Here is a 23,796-nt window from a genome sequence, read left to right as displayed (position 1 = left end):
GTCTCATTTTTCACCATCCTAAACAACCACTTTCAATCATTTATCACACTTCTTTGCCCATGTATCACCCATCTTGTTGTGTTTCTTCATGAATATGCAACATTAAGATTAAATTGTTAATTATCATTATTTTCCGTTATTTTTATGGATTATTGTTGGCTTTGCAGATGATGGTTAAGCTTACAGATATGAAATTAGTTAATTATGGTTATTTTCCTTTATTTTTATGAATTAGAATGAATTACTGATGGTTTTTCTAATAGTGGTTTTCCTAATTTTGTTAGAGTGTTTTTCAAGCGGTAACAGTAACCAACATCCATATAGCTCCCAGAGGAAGAGGGATTCTGGAACACAGATTTCGTTGCTAGGAATCGTGATATGGATTTTTGGTAGTGATCTGTAGTTTAAACAACTCACTTCAGGCATAATTGGGCGACCATCTTTGGATGCATAATTAGGCGACCATCCTTGGATGCGATTTTCAGACAAACAAAGATCAATAAAGAATAAAGTTGATGATAGTATTTTTTAAGAATCCTGAATCTGTATATGGGATCAGAAGCCAATTAAAGAAAAAAAAAATTATTTAAACAAAAAAATCGAAATTCTAACGAAAAAATTTGAAGCGTACCATATTTAAACAAGGCCTTTTTAGGAGAATAAAGTAGAGACTAGTACAATACGGTCCATATCTATTTATTTGAATCAGCATCCCTGCCCCTTCTGCGCAGAGGGAGGGATGGGTTTAAAATGGATAAATCTCGAAGTGTACAGAACAACTGCCAAGATACAATTGAGCTCCGATCTGCGAAGAACAACACTCATCCATAGCTTTAATAGCTTCTCTCAGACACACCCCGCAGTCAGGTGCTGTAAGAGTTCTCAAACACATTTCTCTTCCATAAACGGTCACAGAAGAATTCACCACCCATGCTCCCGTGGCGAATCTATTCACGTTTAAGGGAGCTTCACCTGCCAGAGTCTCCATGAGATTCGCGAGAGTGTAATTGAAAGCTTGAATATCATGGCTGCTCTTAACATTCTCAAGAGCATATGAAACTTTGATATCCAGATCAGAGGCGAAACTGTAATTCTCATAGCGAATGAAACATAATTCCAACTGAACACGAGCGCCTATGGCGTTTGGGCAGTCTTTATAAGCCAGTTGTGAGGCTGCAGCGGAACAGCTTTGGCAGTCGTGGTGAGACACGTCCGGCTTGCATTGCAGAAGGCCGTAGACTCCACCATAAGTATATGTTGCCAATCCGCCATTGGGGGCGGCTTTCACCAGGGATTGCAATACCACATTGACGTTGCTCTCGTATTCACTGCCATTGCTGTATTTATTTACGTTGCAGAGACCGTAAATAAAAGGGTCGGATTGCCCATCGACAGCTGAGATTGAAAGTGCATTACACTGGAGTCCATATAAGAATAATGCCATCCAACGCCACCTCCATGCTAGGTTGCCTTCCATCTTCTACGTTATGATGGCAGACAAAATGTTATGATGTTGTGGAATTGAGAGGGATTAGGGGGTACGTATACGGTACGGAACTGTAATCTTTATGTGTGATTCGGCTTAACGCATGGATGAAGCAATGCACAAAGGAATGAAGGAGTCGATGCACAGACAAAGGCAAAGCGAATTTCAGTGGATATTAGGAGGGAATACAAGGAAGGATTTTATAGATGGTGGATGCAATGAACCGACAGAGAGACGAAGCGAGTTGTTATAAGCGGACTAAGTCTACTGCTGGCGAGTTGTTATAAGCGGACTAAGTCTACTGCTGGAGTAGACGTCGCATGAGAGCATGGACTTTTTATTTATTTATTTAGATGATAATAATTTATTTATTGGACCATTTCAGAGGTGCAGTGATGACCAACATTTCGCTTTGGAGTAGGCGTCGCTTGAGAGCATGGAAAATGGCAAAAGCACGCGTTAAAAGATGATAATAATTTATTTATTGGACCTTTTCAGAGGTGCAGTGATGACCAACATTTCGCTTTGAAAACACTCTCAAATACATTTATAATTAATATATGGGCAACTGCAAATAAAAAAGAATATATAAAGTTACTTGTAATACATACAAAATAAAATAATGTTCTTCCAGAAGGTTTTGGTTTTGTCAAATCCTTAAAGAACACATTGTTTTCCGTGCAACCATTTACATATGACGTGGTCAAAATCTTATATTTCAACGGCCACACTTCAGCTGCCATTTATTTGAAAACTTAGGTTAACTAATGCTGAGCTACCGTAATTAATTGTTTTTAGTGATATATTTTTTTTTTTTTGAGCTTTTGCTGAGCTACCGTAATTAATTGTTTTTAGTCATATTCTTTTTTTTTTTTTTGAGCTTTTTGGTTTAATTTCTCTATAATTTGGTTCTTCGGGTGTAAATTTATTGAGATCACAAATTTAATAAATAATCTTTCTATAACCGAAATCTAATTTTTTTTAATGTGGATTAGTATGGTTCTTAGGCGATTGAGTTTGAGAGCATTCTAAGGTGCATTTAGTCGATTCTCGCCCTTATGTCTATCACAGCCAGCCAGATTTCAACATTCATTTCTCTCTGTTCTTAGCCACCACAACTCATGCCCCTGGTGTAGAGAAATCCCCTGAGCGAAAAGCAAGCGAGAGCAAGGGCAAGCTAGAGAAAAAGGCATCACAAAGACTTTCAAAGGTGGAAAGAGAGGAGGATGGTTCTCCTTCTTTTAGGATATTGAATCTATATATACAATAAAAAACAGTTTAAATAACACAAATCAAAATTTTACTTTAAAATTTTCCACAAATTTCTTATATAAAAAATCTAAAACTCTACATTAAAAACAACCCATTTATATATACTTTAATAATTTCAAAAATTAAAAAATTAATTTTATTATATTCACTTTTATATTTTTATTTCAAAATTGTTAAAGAGATGAAATATCATGGGTTAGAAAATTTATTTCAAATATATATTATGGATTCTTTAAATTTATTACAAAATTGTGGAAAAAGAAATTTAATAAATGTTTAATGTTTTTAGTTTAAATTATGTTAAGCTTTCTTGTGTAACCATCATATTATTATTTTTTTATTAAAGTTATTATTATTATTTCTTAATACCCATTTTAATATTAATCCATTTTTTATTTATTGATACATGGATAAACTTTCAATTTTATTTAATATAAAAATAAATCATAAATGGCATTATATTTTATTTAATTAATAAAAGAATTGGCGAGTTCTTTAAATTTTAGGGTTAGGGTTGCTTCCTTATTTGATCTCTTCGCTTAATCTAATTTTCATGAATCAAGTGTCCACATGATAATCACACTTCATGGTTAGACGTTACCTTTTGGATCCCTTCGTTTTAGCATTAAATTTACCAATGTAATGGATTAAGGAAAAAAATTAAATAAGTACTATGTATATTAATGAATGTTATTTGGTTAAATGCATGTTTATCTATTTCAGTATGTATACTTTATTTATATTTAATGTAATAAAATTAGTTTTTAATTGTAATTATAAAAAATTAGTTATTTTTTAAAGATGTAGTTAAATTTATAAATGAAATGATTTTTTTGGCTATTTTTCTTGTTAATTTTAATTAAAACTAGATTAAGTTTTTTAAAAAATTAAGTTTATTTTGTTTAATTTGCAAAATTGGAATGTTTCCGGATTTTTGAAAGCGTTGAATTTATTTATGCATTCAAAAATATATTTTGAATAACAAAAAATCTTAAAATCTTAAAATTATATTACAATATTTTATTGAAATAAATTAAATGGTACCCTTTTTAAATGTATACACATATAATATTTTTAATTTTTTTTCAAATATAAATAGATATGTATTTAAAAAAATAAAATCCTTGCTAATTTTACTTATTCTTTTCCAATTAAAAATGGTTTAAGAAAAAGTTTTGGATGCGGATTTAGAAAAAAAAATAAAAAGTAATAAAGCATCCAAAGATGTATTTAACATTATTCATTTATCTTAGTGATTTGTATATTTATTATAGGAAAAAATGTAAATTAAAAGAAACAGTAAATTAAATGCACTATTAGCCAACAAAATAATGTTAAAAATAAAAGAAAGGTAATGCATGTATATGATGTTGAAATGTTGAAGACGTAACTAACTATTCTTAAAATTTACTAGAAAATTAGAAAAACATCTTTAAGAGAGGTGTTGTAAGGACCTGCAGTTCTGCCGATGTGCGACCACGACCGGATGGAGAGCGCGCGCGGTTGGAAGTTTGATGTGCAAGCTCAGACTCATGCGATGGAGTGTTATGCACATAAGAGGAGGGCGAGCATTGTGTTTATAGGCGTGGGGGGCGGTTGGCTCAACCTGTGGGCTGACCAACAAACATGTGAAGCCAGAGGATGAATGTGTTTGGAAGGAGGCCGACATGAAAGTTAGAGCATTTGCGATGGAAATGTGGGCGTGGGCAAGTCAGCTGGGCAACCAAGACCTCGCCCTACCACACCTATATATTGGTGATGCATGGAGCTCATTCCACCATCGCTCAACCATCAAAGCATCTTCGCTCATGTGAGAAAGGCCCAGATCTAAGTGCGTGGAAGCTAAGGAGAAAGGCGCATATTTGGGTGACGTGCCCGTTCTTGGGCAAGGCTACACAGAGGTAGCGTTTCTCGGTTTTGGGTGAAGAGCGCGAGCAGGGTCACCCGCCAGTTGGGGAAAGGCGTGTACGGGTGTGTGGCGCCCGGTTTGTGCGACAACTTGGGACGGGTTCTTGGGTGAGTCGGGTGAGCGCCCGCCCGTCGTGCAAGTGTGCACGGTGACTTGGTGAGGTGTTGAGATTGTGGACAATGGTGTGTCTCGGGTGGAGGCGCCCGTGTGTGATGACTTGGAGGCACGCCCAAGTTGGGCAAACAACACGATCATGCGACGAGGTGAACGAAGGGTTGGTGAGTCGTGCAGAGGCACTGACGAGCTAGGCAACCGAGTTTGCCGAAGATTGTAAATTTGGCTAAGTATGAAACGCGGGGTTTCCAAATATAATTGTAAAGCTTTGTAACTATTGTAAAAGACTGTATAATATATCATTCGGGCAGACTCATTGTTCAGGGAGTTGCCCCTCCCTTTATACTATGCAATTATGTTCTTCATTTATAATTGTTGATGATAATGAATGTGTATGGGTGTTCATTGGTATAAAGGAAATATTAATAATACTTGGTTGCGAAACACAAACTAAGTAGGAGTAAGTGGTTAGGCGTAGTCCACGAACATAAGTATTGGTGAAAAGAAAGTGTTCGGTGGTGTTGCACCTCGCTAAGAGCGGTTGAAAGACTACCGCCGGCTTGGGGGCGTGACAGGTGGTATTAGAGCAGGCTGATGACCGGGTTGACGATGAAGTGCTGATCCCACTGCACTATCGTGACAGTTGGTATCAGAGCTAGTCTGAAGACTTGGAGGAGTCTTGCAGGAAGCTGGGTGAAGCAGGTGTGCATACACTTGACAGTTGGTGACAATGAGGCAGGTACTTGTAGGTGAAGGAAGTTGTTTCACATACAAGTGGAACAAGGGCTGGTTCATGTTGCAGGCATCTCGGTGAAGCTGTTGGATGGTCGAAACTAGATCACAAAGAAGAAGGAAGTTGTTAGCAATGGCATTTGAATCTCAGGCTGGGTCTAGTCATGGTGTGAAGGATGCTACTATGGCATTCATGAAAAAAGTGTTGGAGAAGATGGAGGACTTAGAAGCTTTGTGGACTATGAAGATGGACTTGTTCGATAAGGAGCAAGAGGCCAATTCAAAGATGAAGGAAGAGCTTGAGGAACTCTGGACTCAGCACGAGTACACTGATCTTATGTGTACACAACTTGAAGTAAGGGTCAAGGAGGTTGAAGAGGAAAGAGACCAAGGTCTTACCGAGATTGTGGGCTTGCGAAAATCTCTTGACGAAGCCAGAGATGAGATCGCAGTGTTGAAGAAGGCCGTGAGGCATAACTCAAGTGGAGGAGTGCCTCATGTGAAAGCCAAGGAACCAGAATCTTATGATGGTACAAGGAGTGCAAAGACTCTTGGCAAATTTTTATGGGACATGGAGCAATACTTGGAACGATTGGGTCTATCTGATGATGAGACGAAGGTCAAGGTAGCTTCTCAGTTCTTGACAAAGGATGCTAAGATGTGGTGGCGAAGGAGGATGGATAAAATTACCAATGGTAGTGCTGGTGACATTACTTCGTGGGATGAGATGAAGAAATATTTGTAGACCCATTTCAGTCTTCAAGATGAAACGTGGGAAGCAAGGATGAAAATTAAGTTCATAAAGCAGACCGGGAACCTTCAAACATATCAGCGGGAGTTTGCAAGTGCGGTTCTGGAACTTCCTAACATGGCGAAGAGCGACAAGGTGTTCAGTTTCATTATTGGGTTGAAGCCTTGGGCACACAATGAAGTGAAGAGGTAGAGGATTAGAACACTTGAGGAAGCTTTTGCTGCTGTGGACAGGTTGGTTGAGCATTATGATGAGACTTCTGATGATAGGAAGAAGAAGTCCAATAAGCCAAAAGATAAGAAGAAGGATGAAGCTTCGAAATCGGATGATAGTTCGAAGACGAAGAAAGCCTTGAAGTGTTGGATATCTGCTGGACCACATACATTGAAGAATTTTCCTTCTAGATCAAAAGTGGCTACAATTGCACAATCTAATGTGAGGAATGAAGAAGCCTCTATAGGGATGATGCAGATACTTGGTGTTGTTGCTGCTACAGAGGTGATCTCTCGGAGGGATCCTGAGAGGAACAGTTTGCAGTATGTTCGGATGAAAGTTGGAAGTGCTGATATACTCACTATGGTGGATAGTGGGGCCTCTCATAAGTTCATGAGTGAAGATACTGCAAGAAGAATTGCACTATAATTTTTATGGTGAAGGCACAGATGAAGACAGTCAATTCTCCTCCTGATAATGTTCTTGGTGTAGTTGAAAAGGTGGACACAACAATTGGTGACTGGACAGGGAAGGTTGACTTCACTATAGTGTAGATAGATGACTATGAAGCTGTGCTGGGAATGGAATTCATGAAACAATTCAATGCTATGATTGTTCCACATTTGAAGAAGTTGTAAATTTACGATGGAAGGGAATATGTACCCATTGGTGTTCCAACCATTGGAGTGAGAAGGCCTGATTGTAAGACTTTTGCAGTGATGCAAATGGAGGATGAGAAGAGGATGGAAGACATGAGTAAGCGGTTGTCCACGGTTGAGACAAAGCTTACCGAGCAGTCATTGGTCATCAGGACACTTTCAGATAGTATCTTGGATTTGTCAAGAAGGCTAGAAGTGGTCGAGGATGATGATGATGATGATGAGGCATGTGTGGGGCCGAATGTCCGAGGGGAGGATCAGGTCACTTATCTACAGAGGATGGAGATATAAGATCGTGACAGATGGATTGAGATGATTAGTGAGGGTGAGCCTTCAGGCTCTACCCCCTCAACATCTTCTTAGATGACAAAGAAGATGGGGCTCATTGTTAGCTGCTCATAGCATTGAGTCCTTAAAACAGGTTTAGCAGGTATGGAAGATGGTGCAGCGATGGTTTGGCATCAAGCATCATGACATGTTACAGATGGGATGGAGTTTCTATGGACTTGAGCATGGGAGAGATTCCTGGTGAGTCTGGGATGTGGTAGAATCCGAGATAGACTAGTGAAGGCATAAGGATGGACATTCTTATGATTTGAGCGTGACAGTTGGACTGATCACCCGACTAGTTCAAGTCATGGTGGCTAGTAGTGTACAAGAGAGATGTTGACATCAGGCAAACAAGGAGGACAGTTCACAGGATGAGGATGACACATGATGAAGATGGAAGTTCTACATATGTTGCAGGGATGTTTGCAGTATGTGGAGGAGTTGACATCATGGACCAAGGATGAGACAGACATTGATGTTGATCTTGGTGGATGGCTACCAGGATGGTATGTTGTCGAGGACGACAACGACTTCAGGTGGAGGAGGATGTAAGGACCTGCAGTTCCGCTGATGTGCGACTGCGACCGGATGGAGAGCGCGCGCGGTTGGAAGGTTGATGTGCGAGCTCAGACTCATGCGATGGAGTGTTATGCACATAAGAGGAGGGTGAGCATTGTGTCTATAGGCATCGGGAGCGGTTAGATCAACCCACGAGCCGACCAACAAACATATGAAGTGGACAGATGATGAACACGTTTGGAAGGAGGCCGACATGAAAGTTAGAGCATTTGCGATGGAAATATGGGTGTGGGCAGGTCGGCAGGGCAGCCAAGACCTCACCCTACCACACCTATATATTGGTGATGCGTGGAGCTCATTCCACCATTGCTCAACCATCAAAGCATCTTCGCTCATGTGAGAAAGGCGCAGATCTAAGTGTGTGGAACTAAGGAGAAAGGCATAGGTCTGGGTGATGCGCCCGTTCTTGGGCAAGGCCACACAGAGTTAGCGTTTCTTGGTTTTGGGTGAAGGGCATAGGAAGGGTCGCCCGCCAGTTAGAGAAAGGCGTGCACGGGTGTGTGGCCCCCGGTTTATGCGACGACTTGGCATGGGTTCTTGGGTGACTCAAGTGAGCGCCCGCCCGTCGTGCAAGTGTGCACGGTGACTTGGTGAAGTGTTGAGATTGTGGACAAAGGTGTGTATCGGGTGGAGGCGCCCGTGTGTGGCGACTTGGAGGTGTGCCCAAGTTGGGCAAACAACAAAATCGTGTGACGAGGTGAACGAAGGGTTGGTGAGTCATGCGACGACCATGTGGAGGCACCGACGAGCTGGGCAACCAAGTTTACCAAAGATTGTCAATTTGGCTAAGTATGAAACTTGGGGTTTCCAAGCATACTTGTAAAGCTTTGTAACTGTTGTAAAATACTGTATAATATATCATTCAGGCATACTCATTGTTTAGGGAGTTGCCCCTCCCTTTATACTGTGCAATTTTGTTCTTCATGTATAATTGCTGATGATAATGGATGTGTATGGGTGTTTATTGGTATAAAGGAAACATTAATAATACTTGGTTGCAAAACACAAACTAAGTAGGAGTAAGTGGTTAGGCGTAGTCCATGAACATAAGTATTGGTAAAAAGAAAGTGTTCAGTGGTGCGAACCTCGCTAAGAGCGGTTGAAAGACTACCGTCGGCTTGGGGGCGTGACAGGTGTGGTATGGGTGATGTATTTTTCTTGGGGAGTATGCCTTCTACGTTACACATTTGTTTCTTTTTAGTTAACTTGAGATATTATTTTCTCTTATCCCAATTTAAGCTTGGATTTTAAAAAATACAAAATGACATGTTGAATAATGTTGAGCTTGGTGCCTTAAGAATAAGGTGTTTATATAGAGATATTTTCCGATCTAGTATGGAAGAGCTGTTGTAATACCCTGTAATATCTTGTTTTGCTAAGTATTTTGACTTGGTTGAATAACATAAAAATTAAATTAAATTAATAATTAAACTAGTCTATATTCATCTTAACTCCGGATATACCAAGTGTCTGGAGGGATCAAATCTCTTGATGTGCAAACCCCTTTTAGAGTAAGAATATATTATCTCTTGATGTGAAAACCCCTTTTACAGTGAAAAAGGATTTTATCCCTCTCAATGCTTGGTAGATCCAGAGGTAAGATGGATCTAGTTTGGTTATCTACATGGATGATCCCTCAACAAGGGACTCAGAACCAACTTTCTTTAATGACACAAATCCCATATAGAAATTAAAATCTAACCTTCATTCTTAGTCTTTTACATAGATATGTCTCCTCAAAGTATCATACATAAAAAAAACTAACTAACAATGTAAATAATTGATCTATATTGGATCATGATATTGTTTGTCATCCATCTCGATACTTTTAGAGTGAAAAAAATGGAGGAATGAGCTCACAAGACCTGTTTAACCAACGACACCCAGTTTGGCAATTTTGGGTCTGAAAGCTTCTGAGAGCATTTTGAGGTAGAAAATAGTGATTTGTAAGGGTTAAATTTTGTCACTTTAGTGCCACACAATTTTTTCCTTTATTACTCATATAGACATTTCCAGCAATGCAAGCATCGCCTCAATTGGATTCAATATGAAAAAGTTATGCAACTTGAAACTTGACCTTCCCATTTGGTCCACAATAATTTTAGAGGATGCCATGTCAACCTCATTATCATGGAAATTATAATAGCCAAATGATCATGATAAAGAGGACCCTTGAATAGTTATCCTTGTAATTGTAGTTAAACTTTGGAGTCAACCTAACCACTAGTAGGCTATCAGGATATGTTATAACTGAGCCCCTAGGAGGAAAAGGTGTTCCATTATTTTTGAAGGAAATTTGATCCATAAATAAGTAGAGTAGATGAGAGAATTAGGGAGAGAGAAGAAAGGTATGACTTGTGTGTTGTAGTATCCCACAGGCCCCATGCACTACTTCCTTGTACTTGTATCAATTTTCTATTTAAATAAAGAGAGAAGAATGTCCTCACCTTCCAATTGCGTTTTTTATTGAAAGGGTTTCCAGGTATATATATTATTTCAATTATGGGTTATAATTTTTTTATTTTTCTGTTCTATATTTTTGCATGGTTATAATTTGCATGCATACATAATAAACAATAATTTAAATGTCCAAAAATCTAAAGAGAAATAAATTCTCATAGTGTATATTTTGGATATTTAAGTATAATTTGATCATATATGTTGTGACAAACTATTTCGTGGAATATCCATAATAGTTTATAGATCATATGGTATCAAAGCAGGTTTCCTTTGGTATATTGTGGAGATTTTTGGGGTGATCTAGATTGGCTAAGCCAAAACTCATAAAACCCCAACCATCACTGATGAATTTGTGAATATTCCCATTAATCCTACAAGGGAGAGGTTTTTGTGGTTGAAATCACAATTTGTAGATATAGACCATAACATGAATCTCCTCATGGTGCCCTGACCAATAAGCTTAGGCTATTTGGAGAAGATGAGGGTTCTAATGCAATCAAGAGATTGGAAAGAAACCAAGGAAAAATTTAGGTACTAATAAATCATAGGTGGGCTAATTATCCATTCTCTTTCAAAAAGAAAGATTTTCCAATTTCCATTTTTTCTAAAAAAATATTCACCCAAATTTAATAGTATAAAATTATTTTACCTTAAAAAATGCTAATAATTTATAAACACTATATAAAAATCATTACAAATTTCAATATTTTTATAGAAATGTCACCAAAAGTTTTACAATTTTTATATTAGGGACAAGTAACATTCACCAAGGTTTCTAAATTTAAAGATAAATTTTTATCCTCAAAATTTTCCTTAGAAGAAATAGAAAATGAGTCGAAAACAGAACTTGAAAAAATCAACCAAGTTCGATTGTCCTGAAGTATTCTTAGTCCCTAATTAAAATGGAAGAAAAGGTTGATATCTAGTTGTACCAAGGTGAGATTTACACTCTAAAGCTATATCATTGGTTGCAACAATTAGATTTTTATGTCAATGTTCATCATATAGAGGAAGAATATAAGATTTCATTAGCACAGTTTAAATTAGAGGGCCATGCCCTAACCTAGTGGGAAAGCTAGAAAGAGACCTTGAGGTTGGAGAGAGATCCTCTACTGACTAAGTGATCTAGGACTTTTAAACCATCATAAAGTGATAAATTTATCATATCAAGTATGTAAAGGACTATTGGATTTGGTGGCACTAAATGTTGAAGAAGGGATAGAGTGTATAGGATTACACTATAGAATTTAAAAATATGATGACAATGTTGGGTATCTCCCCAAGGAACCTATATGTACTGCTAAAGTATATGTGAGGTCTACACAATTATCTTTGGAAGAAAGTGATGTTGTTCAAGCCATATTGGTGAATGAGGCTTGTATACACGAAAAATACATGGAGAACAAAGCCCATAAGAATGGGTAATCAAGTAAATCAAAGTAGAAGAAGCACCAAAATGCTTCTAAAGAGGGGAAGAAGGTATGGAAAGGGGGGAACGGGAAAAATATAACAAACACAACACACTAGTGCAAATATCCCAACAACCACTACAATCAATGTCACATTGATAGTCATACCAACGAGAGGCGTTGAAAGTTGCATCTAGAGCTTAACCCCAAGAAAAAAAAAAAGATAATAAGAAGAAGAATATCATGGCCATTAATTCGATCAATTATGTTGAAAGACACTTGGATGTGGATGAGACGTTCATATGTACATCAATAAAAGAATGAGATGAAACTGAGCAGTATTGAACAATAGGAAGGGAAAAAAAATATCAAGCTCTTCCATATAAAGATATAGGTTAAAAAAATAATGTTTGATGCTTTTCTTTACTTAGGATCATTGGAAAATATCATTACATCAGAGATGGTAAAAAAGACGGGATTAGAAGTTTGTGATCATCTAATCCCACATCCATTGAGATGCGGAAATATGGATGTAAAGATAAAGGTAACAAAATAGTACAAAATTAGATTTGATATCGATGTAGATTTTATTGATGGGGTAGAATTAGGTGTAGTTCCCCTTGATGTACCTGTACATGTTTGATGTAATCTTCATAGGGAGATCCAACTAGTATCGACTCGTCAAGGATGAACAATCATTTACCACCAACATGCATAAAGGCAAGTAAACTATTTTGTTGGTAACTGCCAACCAAAGAAAGAAACTGATCAATTATAACAAGAAGTTTCTTTTACTATTTTTAAGAGATAATCAATCTAACAAAGAGAGAGTAATAGAAAATGCATCCCTAGAGGGATGTACTAAGAAACAAAAACATCCACTAAAATAGTTTCTACAAGCATGAAGGAATGTGTTCTGGGAGCCTAAGAGGCTACTAGCCAAGACAAAAGTGGAGCATGATATCTAGCTATTGTCGGACTCCACATTTCCAAAGATTGTGTCCACAAGAAACCTGTTATGAAAGAAAGTGTGGTGAATAAATAGTTGTAACAACTATTGAGATAGGGTGTGATCAACCAAGTATATCACCACGTGGGTCACTCATCATCATTGTGCTAAGGAAGGATACGACTTGGTAGTTGTGCATTAGTATCAATGAACTGAACAAAATCACACTAAAGAATAAGTACCCCCTACCTGGAATGGATGACTTGTTGGAATAGTTGCAACAACAAAAAATGCTTTACATATTTGGACTTAAAGTGTGGATATCATGAGTTGTGAGTTATAGAAGAAGATATCTAGAAGACCACCTTCAAAACCAGGCAAGGTTTGTATGAGAAGTTATTCATGCCATTTATTCTATGTAATGAACCAACTACATTTATGAGGTTAACGAATGATATACTCTGTCCTTTTATATATTTATTTGATATATTCTATTTGTATTATATAGTGGTATAAAATGTTACCTACGAGGGGAACATCTCACATTTAACATAGGTGTTGGAGACATTAAAGATGCACCAAATTCAAGCTAATATCAATAAGGGTGAGTCTACATAACGATATTTGTTATACCAAGGCTATGTAATAGGTGGATGATTCCACAATAAACTATAGTTATGAAATATATGGGTTTCTTAATGTTATGCCTTAACATTTTCATTATCGCATTATTTCCCTAGTACATTGAAGTTTTAGAAAAATAGTAAAAATGGAGGCATAGGTGCAACCTAGAAGCACCGAGGACTGCCATATGGTAGCACGAGGGAGTGCCATGAGGTAGCACCAGGGAGTTCCATGTGGAAGCTCCAGAGGATTCCATATGGCAGTATGATATTGACATTGATTGATGACGTGATATGATGACCTGGTAGATGATGATGTGGCAGTGATGTGGACTACTAACATGGTGATGACATGGAATTGACTGGTGAACTATTAATGTGGCATGCTGAGTTGGTAGAGCGAAGTGGACTGTTGACTGGACAAGGTGACATGGCAGACTATTGGGTGATGACTGTGCAATGTGGACGAATAATATGCTACAACGTGGGCCAATCAAATGTCGCCATGTGGTAGAAAATTGTTTCCTTGTTAAGGGTTGTCAAAATTGTCAATTAATTAATAAAATTTGGCCTCTATTGTATTTGAACTCATAACGCCTCTTATACAAATTCAAAGACTTACTAATAAACCACAATTGAAATTTGTGAAATAAGAACCATAAAAAGTTATTTAAAGTTAAAAATATTAACCATTCGACATATTTGACTAATGAGGCAACAATTTTGGCAAACACCCAGCAAAACAAATTTCAATATTTTTAGGAGAAAATCAAGTGTCTAACTTCCCCAAGGCACTTTTCAATTAGTTTCATGCCACCAAAATATTTGATTTTCAATTGAACTCATCCTCTTTCCAAAGAAATGGATCTCACAACCAATTTATTATATAAAAATTGTGAAAAATTGAAGCTAAAACTCAGATTTTTTTTTTGTTGTTGTTACCGATTGCTACAAGGCGTGTTACAACAAAATTTGTGGGTCATTTTCTTACAAACTATCTATTGGACTTTGCTCAAATTTTTTCGACATGTTCCTATTGTTCTAATGTTTATGCACAACAAAAATCAACACCATTAAATGCACACATTTCGAGATATAATTGAAATGGTTGTAGGTGATGATGTGTTTCGAAAAAAAAAAATTATGAACTTCAGAAATGATTTTCTCACTAATTATGGATTAGATTGGGCTGAAATTTTGTAGGAAATTTTCTATGGTCTTAACGTTTCTGCATAACAAAAATTAGATTAATCCATTGAATAGTTCGCGAGATATATGTGAAATGGATAAAAGTGATGATCCTCATTTTCTCCAAAATTCTGAACCGGATTGGGCTGAAATTTATAGAGACGTTCATGAAATTATTATGCACTTCCTGTCCAAAAATTACAAGAACCTAGTGCTTAGTTTGTGAGATATCTTCAGTTTAATTTCTTCATTTTGTATTTTGTTTTTGTTTTATTTAATTATTATTATTATTATTATTATTATTATTATTATTATTATTATTATATATATATATATATATATATATATATATATATATATATATATATATATATATATATATATATATATATATATATAGATAAAGAGAGAGAGAGAGAGAGAGATTTTAGATACAAATCAAATTAAAGATTCAAGACACAAATTAATTTAGGCATTTTTTACATCATCAGCAACTTAAACCATTCTTGAAAACTTTTCAAAGCCATTTATTCGATTCCTACTTTCTGATCTTCCAGGTCACAACAAGGCACAAGAAGATAGCATACTCAACAAATTTGAAATTTGAAAAGTAATATAAGAGGAATTTGATTTCAAACCTCAAACTTTAGCTCTCTAAACTCCACTTATTTTCCTTCTTCATAAATATCCCTTCGATTGTAGATCTTCTGACCAATGGTTAGTGAATCAGGTGGCTCTTACTGCACCACCAAAATTTCCAAGAAAATAAATGAAATCAAATTTGAAAATAAAAAACTTCAAAAAAAACTCTCCAAACGTGGTTTTATTTTCCTATTCTATCCTACTCTATTTTGAGAAAAAAAAAAAAAAATTCAAGTCTAGGAGTATTTCGAATGAAGCCATTTACAGATCAAAATCTCTAGTGTTCTCACATCCAAATTTGAAAAATATACCTCAATATTCATTAGGATATGAAATATCAATTGTACATTTGGATTAAATTCTAGGATTCATTGAATAATGGAAGAATGTTGTAGTCTAGTCAACATTTGAAACCAAACTTCAATGTAGTCCTAATTCTCTTGGCTCTCCTCCAAATGCTTGAACATCATCCTAGATTTCCTATCCATAAATAGATTAGTAACTCTTATAGTGCAAAGATTGATTGAAATTTATGCATCCTATTTATCATGCTTTATATATGTAGCTAGAAATGGGATTAAAATCTAACTCCTATATATACTTCACCATGTTACTAACATATTTTTGTCACCAAGCCATCCTTTCAACATGAGTTAGCTTTTCCATGAATCAAACCAAAGAAAAATATTGTTTATGAATTAAATTCCTAATTCCTAATCCCCTAGCACCATCCTCAACAACGACACCCAAATGTCGGGCAATTCAACTTAAATTTCTTTCATTAAATTATCAGCTAGGAATACTCATAAGCTTGTGATGATGCTGAAAAAATATATGTAGGAGTATGAAACTGACTCTAAGCTAAGAAAACTTGGTTTTTGTAAGCAAGAAAACACTAAGCTCCCTTACATGAGGTCCTTCCATAATGTTTCACAAGACCTATCAACATTCAAACTATCAAGTATTCCTAATGAAAATAGTAAAGAATATAAACCCATATAAATAATTAAGATGTGTTACATGACTTAGTTGTTGTAGGTAAGAAAAAACTAAGCTCCCCTATAGGAGGTCTCTTCATAATGTTTCACAAGACCTATCAACAATCAAGATTTTAGCCCAACATATAGATCTAACCAATATTCACAGCTATTTATAATTAAATAAAAATGCTTCCTTGATCCATTTGGAGTGAGCTCAATTCTCCTAAGAGCAAAGTGATAAATGATTCCATAAATCCATACGCTAGATTAAAGCAAATTAAATTTAAACCTATAGAACGGAAATTTATGTAAAAGGAAGCTTTATTCTATTCCATCATAAGTTATATACATGCTCCAAGAGTCCTCCTCTTGGAATGGAGGAGGAACTCCTATTTATCCATAAACTTGAGATAACTAACAAATATTTTAGATCCACAAATCTCTTCTAATACACAAATGTCTCATGTGGTTACAACCATGCGCTAACACTTAGCATGTAACATCTCTACAAATCCTCTCACAAATATCTAATATCTTTGATAAGAAATATTATCAATACTTCCATGATTCTTATCCATGAAGTATGCTTGAAGGAATCTACCAAATCTTCATCAAATCGTCAAGGGGTTGAAGAAGAAATTCAAATTTGAGGCTTGGCGATCGGTAAACTGTCGTGGATATTCCATTGGAAAGTTCATCATAACAAATCTGATAATATTATATTTAAAATCTAAGATTCTACACTATTACAGTTTCATTTAATTTCTAGATATGCAAAATTAGTTGTAATTAGTGCATGTATGTAAAAGTAAATCAAGCAGAAAAGTAGAGAACGAAAAAATAATCTCACACACACGTAATACACAAGATATTGTCTCTCGGAATCCCTTTCGGGAGAAAACCCAGCTGGAAGGTGAGGCCTCTTCGCTCTCTTTCTATGTCTAGAAATATGGCTGCAGATACAAAGAAGTAATGTTTGTAGCGCATGGGCTACTACAATGCACAAATCCTCTCTATGTTCTCTACCACCTATCTCTACTGGCTATCTTTTCTCAACTATGGAACAAAATTCTCTCGAACGAATGGAATGTCTTTTTCCTCCTAATGGCCGAGTTATAACACAACATGACGGCCTAATAGTGGTTAAGTTTGACTACATCAACTCTTAACTAGAGTTAAAAAATAGACTCTTCTAGAGTCTTTTACATCACAAACACATGGCTAGCCCCTTTTCCATGAATAATGGGGGCTGACACGACATCCTCCCAAACTATAGGTGTGAAAATAGGAAGGTCAACCTCTGAGTGGCATAACTTTTGCACACCGACTCTGATTGAAGTGATTCTTCTGTTGTTCAAAATCTTTTTGTGTGTAGAATATCATGATATGGTGCACCTGAAAGTGGAAAATATTTACCCCCAAAAAACGTCATTTGATGCCTCAAAACACTCTCGAAAGGTTTCAAACCCTGTTTTTCCAAACTGGGTCCCACCATTAAAAATGGTCTCGTGAGTTGATTCCTCCACTTTTCCCTCTCCAAATGCATCGAGATGGATGAAAAAAATATAATGGTCCAATTTGCTTCACACCTCCCCATTTTGGGAGGCTTTTGGTCCCAAAAAGCTTTTACTGAATGACGTGAGGAAATTTATCCTCCACCTTCTCTCTAGTGTACCATTTAGCTTTGCTTTGAAGTTGTCCCTTCAACCTAATCTACCAAAGGTATTGTTTCCCTTGTCTTGTAGTTTTCGACCTCTTCTGCAAAACTCTATCTTCTATCAACTTTTCCTAAGTGTCTAGCGCCAAATCCTCCACAGAAGGTAGGACATGTTCCTCTTCCTAATTTAGCTTGGAAGGCTCATAGAGATTCAAATTCTATACATTTACAACTGAGTAAATGTGCATATATGGTGGTAAACTGAGTCGATAAGCATTATCACCCACATCTTCCAGTAGGACCATATCTAAGAGCCTTGATTTTCTTAACGACCCCCTGCAACCTCACCTTGTTCAACTGTAGCCATACTCTGTCTCCCACCTCGAATGATTTCTCTATTCTGTGTTGATCATGTATGGCCTCATACTTCTCCTGCAACTTCTGTAGTGTTTCCTGTACATGTATATGGATCTGCTTGATCTTCTCTATAAAATTTTCAGCCCTCAAAGCATCTCTTGTAAGATATTCCCTCACTCCTCCGTGTTGTCCATATGAAATATCCAAAGGTGAAGCTGGAAGATATCCAAAACAAGTCTTAAATGGAGACTTTCTAGTAGAAGTGTGGGCTGCTCTATTATAAGAATGTTTTATATATACCATATTTTCATCCCAAGTCTTCAAATTCTTCTGCTTGTATCCCCTCCGATGCTACACCAAAGTCCGGTTGACTACCGTTGGGGCAAAGTGATTTCTTGTCATTTAATTTGTCAACCCGGGGGTTTTGTAAACTTGTGAAGCATGCATGCACTATATGTTCTAGAAATTATCTTTCAATTGAGATCAATATAACTACAAAATAACAAAAACCAATTCATCTAATCTATGAAATCAAATAATGAAAATGAAATTTAACTAACTTGTGAAATCAAAAACAACTAATGTATGTTTAGTTAGTCCAGCATTCAATTATGAAGTGTTACCTTCTTGAGATGATGTGTAAGTAACTATTTATACTTTAACTTCTAATGTCCTAGAAAAGCAAGTAAAGTGTGCATAAAATAACTCAGTAATTGCATGTATCAAATATTCAACTATTCAATCTTGAAATATGATTAAATGAATTTCTTAGAATGATCTTTAGGAATATCAGTTAATGCAATTAAATGAGGATCTTGAAAGAAAATATAAAAGCGCGAAAAAGTAAAGCTCAATGATTGCATAGGTTGAACATTCAATCACCCAATTTGAAGTCACCTTCTTGGCTTGATCCTTTATTCAATTATACAGTGAATTGATGGTTTAATCTAAGAAAGTAAATAATAGAACATGAAAGGAAACTAAATAACTATGAGCCATTTCCTCGAACTTAATCCAATTAGAAAATACATAATTCTTCCCTATTGAAATGCTTTTAGAGAAACAAAGATTACACAGTCATTTTAAAACTAATACTAAGAAAGCAAATGAACTTTAATCTATAAAAGAAATTAAATCTCACAATCATTACATGGAAATTCCAATGGTGTATGAGGATGGCAAGTGAGGCAGCTCCATATGCAAGCAAAACTAAATCTTCAAATCTCCAAGTATAAGCTCCAAATTCTCTATTAAAAACATGAGAATTTCTCCAACTTTATACGTTTCTGTCAAAAGAGAAGGCTCTCCTAGTTATACAAAAACATAAGAAGCTACCCTATTTAATGAGGATCCACTAAAATCTCATATAGTTACAACCAAATAGCTCATAATGAGACACATATCCCCTAGGTGTCTCATAGAGTTCTAATCCAAATAAGAAATGATGAGACACTTCATAGAGTTACAATCCAAATAGGACACATATCCTTCTTTGACCTTTATCCAAATCTCCTTTGAAGGGAATTCGAATTTGAGCATTGGAGGCCACATAAGGGTGCCTTGGAAGCTTCCAAATAACCTACACATGTCACAAAACTCAAGCCACATATATAGATACATGAAACCATGTCAATTTCCTAGTTTTTAATCATAAATTCACTTTAAACACATAAAATAAATAACTTTGGTAAATAAGGATCCTAACCCATATATTTATAAAAATGGTGGCTAATTAAAGGTTATATGGTTATGGAGTTGTGATATGTGAGTGAAATGGTTGTGATAATCGTGAAAGTGGATGTCATTTTGATGACATTTTGGAGGCCCAACAACTACTTCTATCTTCCCATCTATCTGTGGATGGAATGTTGTAAATATATTCAACTCCATGTCCATATTCTCCCATAATGTAGTCTAGAATGCAATGAGAAATCTTGTGTCCCTATCTGAAATGATGTTCCTTGGTATCCAAAAGTGCACCCAGACCTGTCCAAAGAAAAAGTTGGTTGCTTCATGTCTGCTGATGGTATTTTTACATGGCATCAAAACACACATCTTGTTGAACCTATCAACTACCACGAACAAGTAGTCATGTCCCTTCCTTGTTGTCAGTAAACCTCCGACAAATTTCTTGGAAAATCTTTCCCAAGGATGAGTAGGTGAAAGTAGGGATGAAACAAACCCTTTTTCCTGTCATTAGGCTTGCTGGTATGACAAAGAATGCATCCTCTTATGAACTTAGCCACTTTTTCTTACATATTGGGCCAACACACATATCTTTGCATGTTGGCCATGGTCTTCCGTACACCAAAGTGCCCTACAAACTTGGAGGTGTGAGCCTCTCTAATAAGCTCCAAATGCTCACCTTTAGGAACACATAACTTATCCAGCCTCTAGAGTAACCCATCCTAGAGATGGTAGTCAACGGTGTTGTCGCCATCATGCACATGACTCTGACTCAACAACTGCTGATACACCTCCTTGAAGTCCTCATCTTCTAAATATGCTTCTATGTATGCATCATGGGGTAATGGCTCCATGTGCATAAGAGTCCCAAAAACTCTAATCTTTGATGTGCATCGCCTTAAATTCATATCGGCCAACTTGTTTGTGCTACTCTTCTTATACTTGATCAACAAATGAAACTGCTGTAAAAACCCCATCTACTTGTATTGCCTGGTCTGTTGTAGCTTATTTTTGGCCTGTAGGTACTGTAATGCATGGTGATTTGTGTATATTATTGTCTCCTTTCCCATTAGATAATGGTTACACTTCTTCATAGCTTGCACCATGGCATATATCTCCTTATCGTATGTAGGGTAATTAAGCAATGCCCCGTGAAATACTTCAAAATGGTAGCAAACAGACCTTCCTTCATGCATCAAGATAGATCCCAAAACATACCCACTCGCATCTATCTCCACTTCAAAGGGATATTGCAAGTTTGGTAATGCCAGAACTGGTTCTTCATTGATATTCTTCTTTAACTCATTGAAAGCCTTTTGCTTCCCTTTTCCCCACTAGAAACTCTTGCCACTTGTTATTATGGCGTGGAACGGTGCTGCTAGCGCTGAAAATGAGGCTATAAATTTCCTCAGGTACCCTGCTTCTCCAATGAAACTCCTAAACTCAGTAACATTAGCAAGAACCGACCATTTGATGATGGCCTCCATCTTGGAAGGATCTATCTTCAATTTTCCTCCACCTATCACATATCCCAAATACACCAAGGACTACTACGCAAACTCACACTTCTTGAGATTTTCTAGTAGCTGGTACTTCTTCAATGTTTCTAGCACGTCAAATGTGAAATATGCTCCTCCCAAGTAGCACTATATACCAATATATAATCCAAATAGACAATAAAACATGAAACTATAAAGGGGTGCAACACATTAGTCATTATTCTCACAAATGTAGCTGGTTCATTACATAGTCCAAATGTCATAACCAACCACTCATATAAACCTTTACTGTTTTGAAGGCAGTCTTCCATGTATCTTATTCTTTGACTCAAACCTGGTGATATCCAAACTTCAAGTCCAGCTTGTTGAAATACTTTTCTTGCTTCAACTAATATAGCAGATCATCTATCCTAGGCAAGGGGTATCTATTCTTGAGCGTGGTTTTATTCAATGCCATGTAATTTATATACATACACCAAGTCCCATTCTTATTTGGCACAATGATGATGGGTCACCCACATAATGATGTAATCGGTCGAATGAAACCCTGTTCCAATAGCTGTTGCAACTGTTTCTTCACCTCACTTGCCTCTAGAATAGACTGCCTGTACAAAAAAAAAATTGGTAATGGGGAGTTTGGCAATTGCTAGATCTCGTGATCCGCTTCTCTCTTAGGGGGTAACCCTTTAGGCTCTCGGAACACGTCCTTGTTTGCTTGTAAAAACTCCTCCAATTTTTGCTTTTGTTTTTTAGTATACCCCTCTAGGGATTCCTTGCCTCTTATTGTCTCCTTTACAAACTAGCCTTCTCTTAAAAATAATAAAGCATGCTTCTTGCCAGAACTGATCAATTTCTTAGTCTCATTGGCACTTATCAGTGAGATTTTTACTTTCCTTTGTGTGTCGGAACTGGTTATATCTCCTCATGAATATCACATCATGGATGTACATGTATGGACTCTGAAGCATGATTCCACATACATCAAAGGGAACCACATCCATATCTACTTCATCAATAAAATTAGCACTGATAGAAAATCTAATTTTGCATCGTTTTGTTACCTTCAACTCTGCATCCTTATGTACCCATCCTAGTGGATATGGGTTTGGGTTATCACAAACTTCCAACCCTAACTTCTTGACCAGCTCTGCTGCAATGAGATATTCCTGTGATCCTGAGTCAAATGGAGCATCAATCTTCGTCTTCTTCACCTGTATCTTTACATGGAAGAGTTTGGTCATTTCTTTGTCTTCCTGTTGCTTAATTCTACACAAATTCACCTTTTTCTGCATTGATGTAAACATGATCTTCTCATCCATGTTTGATCTACTTTTAACTTTGTTGCTCGAATTAGTGGCCATGAGATTCTTCTTCTTATTATCTTCCTTTTTTTTCTTCAAGTTTAGCTCTAGATGCAACTTCCAACACCTCCCCTCTGTACGGCCATCAATGTTGCAGTGGTTGCTTGGATCTTTGCATTGGTGTGTTGTGGCTGCCATATTTTTATCTTTTCCCCGTTTTTGCCTCTTCTTCCCCTCCTTAGAAGCATATTGTTGCTCCTGTCTCTTTGATCCACTTGATTGTGCTCTTTTCAGTCCTATGTTCTCCATGTAATGTGCATGTATACAAGCCTCGTCCACTGTTTTGGGCTTGAACAACATCACTTTCTCACACAGATGGCGTTGTAGACCCCCCAAATACTTGAGGAGGACATCTAGGTTATTTGGAGAGATACCCAACATTATAACCATCTTTCTGAATTTTGTGGTGTACTCCTGCACACTTTGGCCCAACTTTTTCCTAAAGTAATGCCACTGGATCCATTGGTCTTCCACGCACCGATTGGGATAAAAATGTGACTTAATAAGGGTTTTTAAATCCTCCCACTTAGTCACTAGAGATTCTTCTTCCATCCTCAGGGTTTCCGTGTTGCTCTACCACCAAGTCATTGCGTGGACCTCCAATTTCAGATGCACGAATGAGATCTTTTGCCCTTCCTCGATCTAATGGACACTGAAATAAACTTCCACCTGTTGCAACCAGTGATTCAGCTTCAGAGTGTTGATCTCACCTTAGTATGGCTTGATATCGAATTTTTCTTCCACTTTAAACATGGAATAGTTCATGACACTTGAACTAGGTTGATCTTTTATGGGTTCTTTCTTCAGGTGGTTATCTTCATCTTCCTGATATCCCGATCCCCCTTTTTATTTTTCCTCTGCATTTGAAACCCGTTCTTCTCTAAATATCCCCAAGTTATTTCTTAGGTCTGCCATGAGGAGGTTTACTTTGTAGCTTATA

At 36.8% G+C, this 23,796-nt stretch overlaps 1 protein-coding gene across 1 annotated transcript; it reads right to left on the bottom strand.

Moving 5' to 3' along the window:
- Positions 1 to 745: 745 nt before the first annotated feature.
- On the bottom strand, positions 746 to 1,444 carry LOC149264447 (antimicrobial ginkbilobin-2-like protein). Its single transcript, XM_089399002.1, has one exon. The coding sequence runs from the start codon at positions 1,442 to 1,444 to the stop codon at positions 746 to 748; it is 699 nt and encodes a 232-aa protein (XP_089255128.1).
- Between the last annotated feature and the right edge of the window lie 22,352 nt (positions 1,445 to 23,796).

Source organism: Pinus tabuliformis, chromosome 6 (assembly GCF_031772625.1).
Source record: "Pinus tabuliformis cultivar Carrire ecotype Pingquan chromosome 6, CPIR1, whole genome shotgun sequence".
NCBI lineage: Eukaryota > Viridiplantae > Streptophyta > Pinopsida > Pinales > Pinaceae > Pinus > Pinus tabuliformis.
Note: the sequence above shows the minus strand (reverse complement) of the source record. Positions and strands in the feature narration are given on the sequence as shown.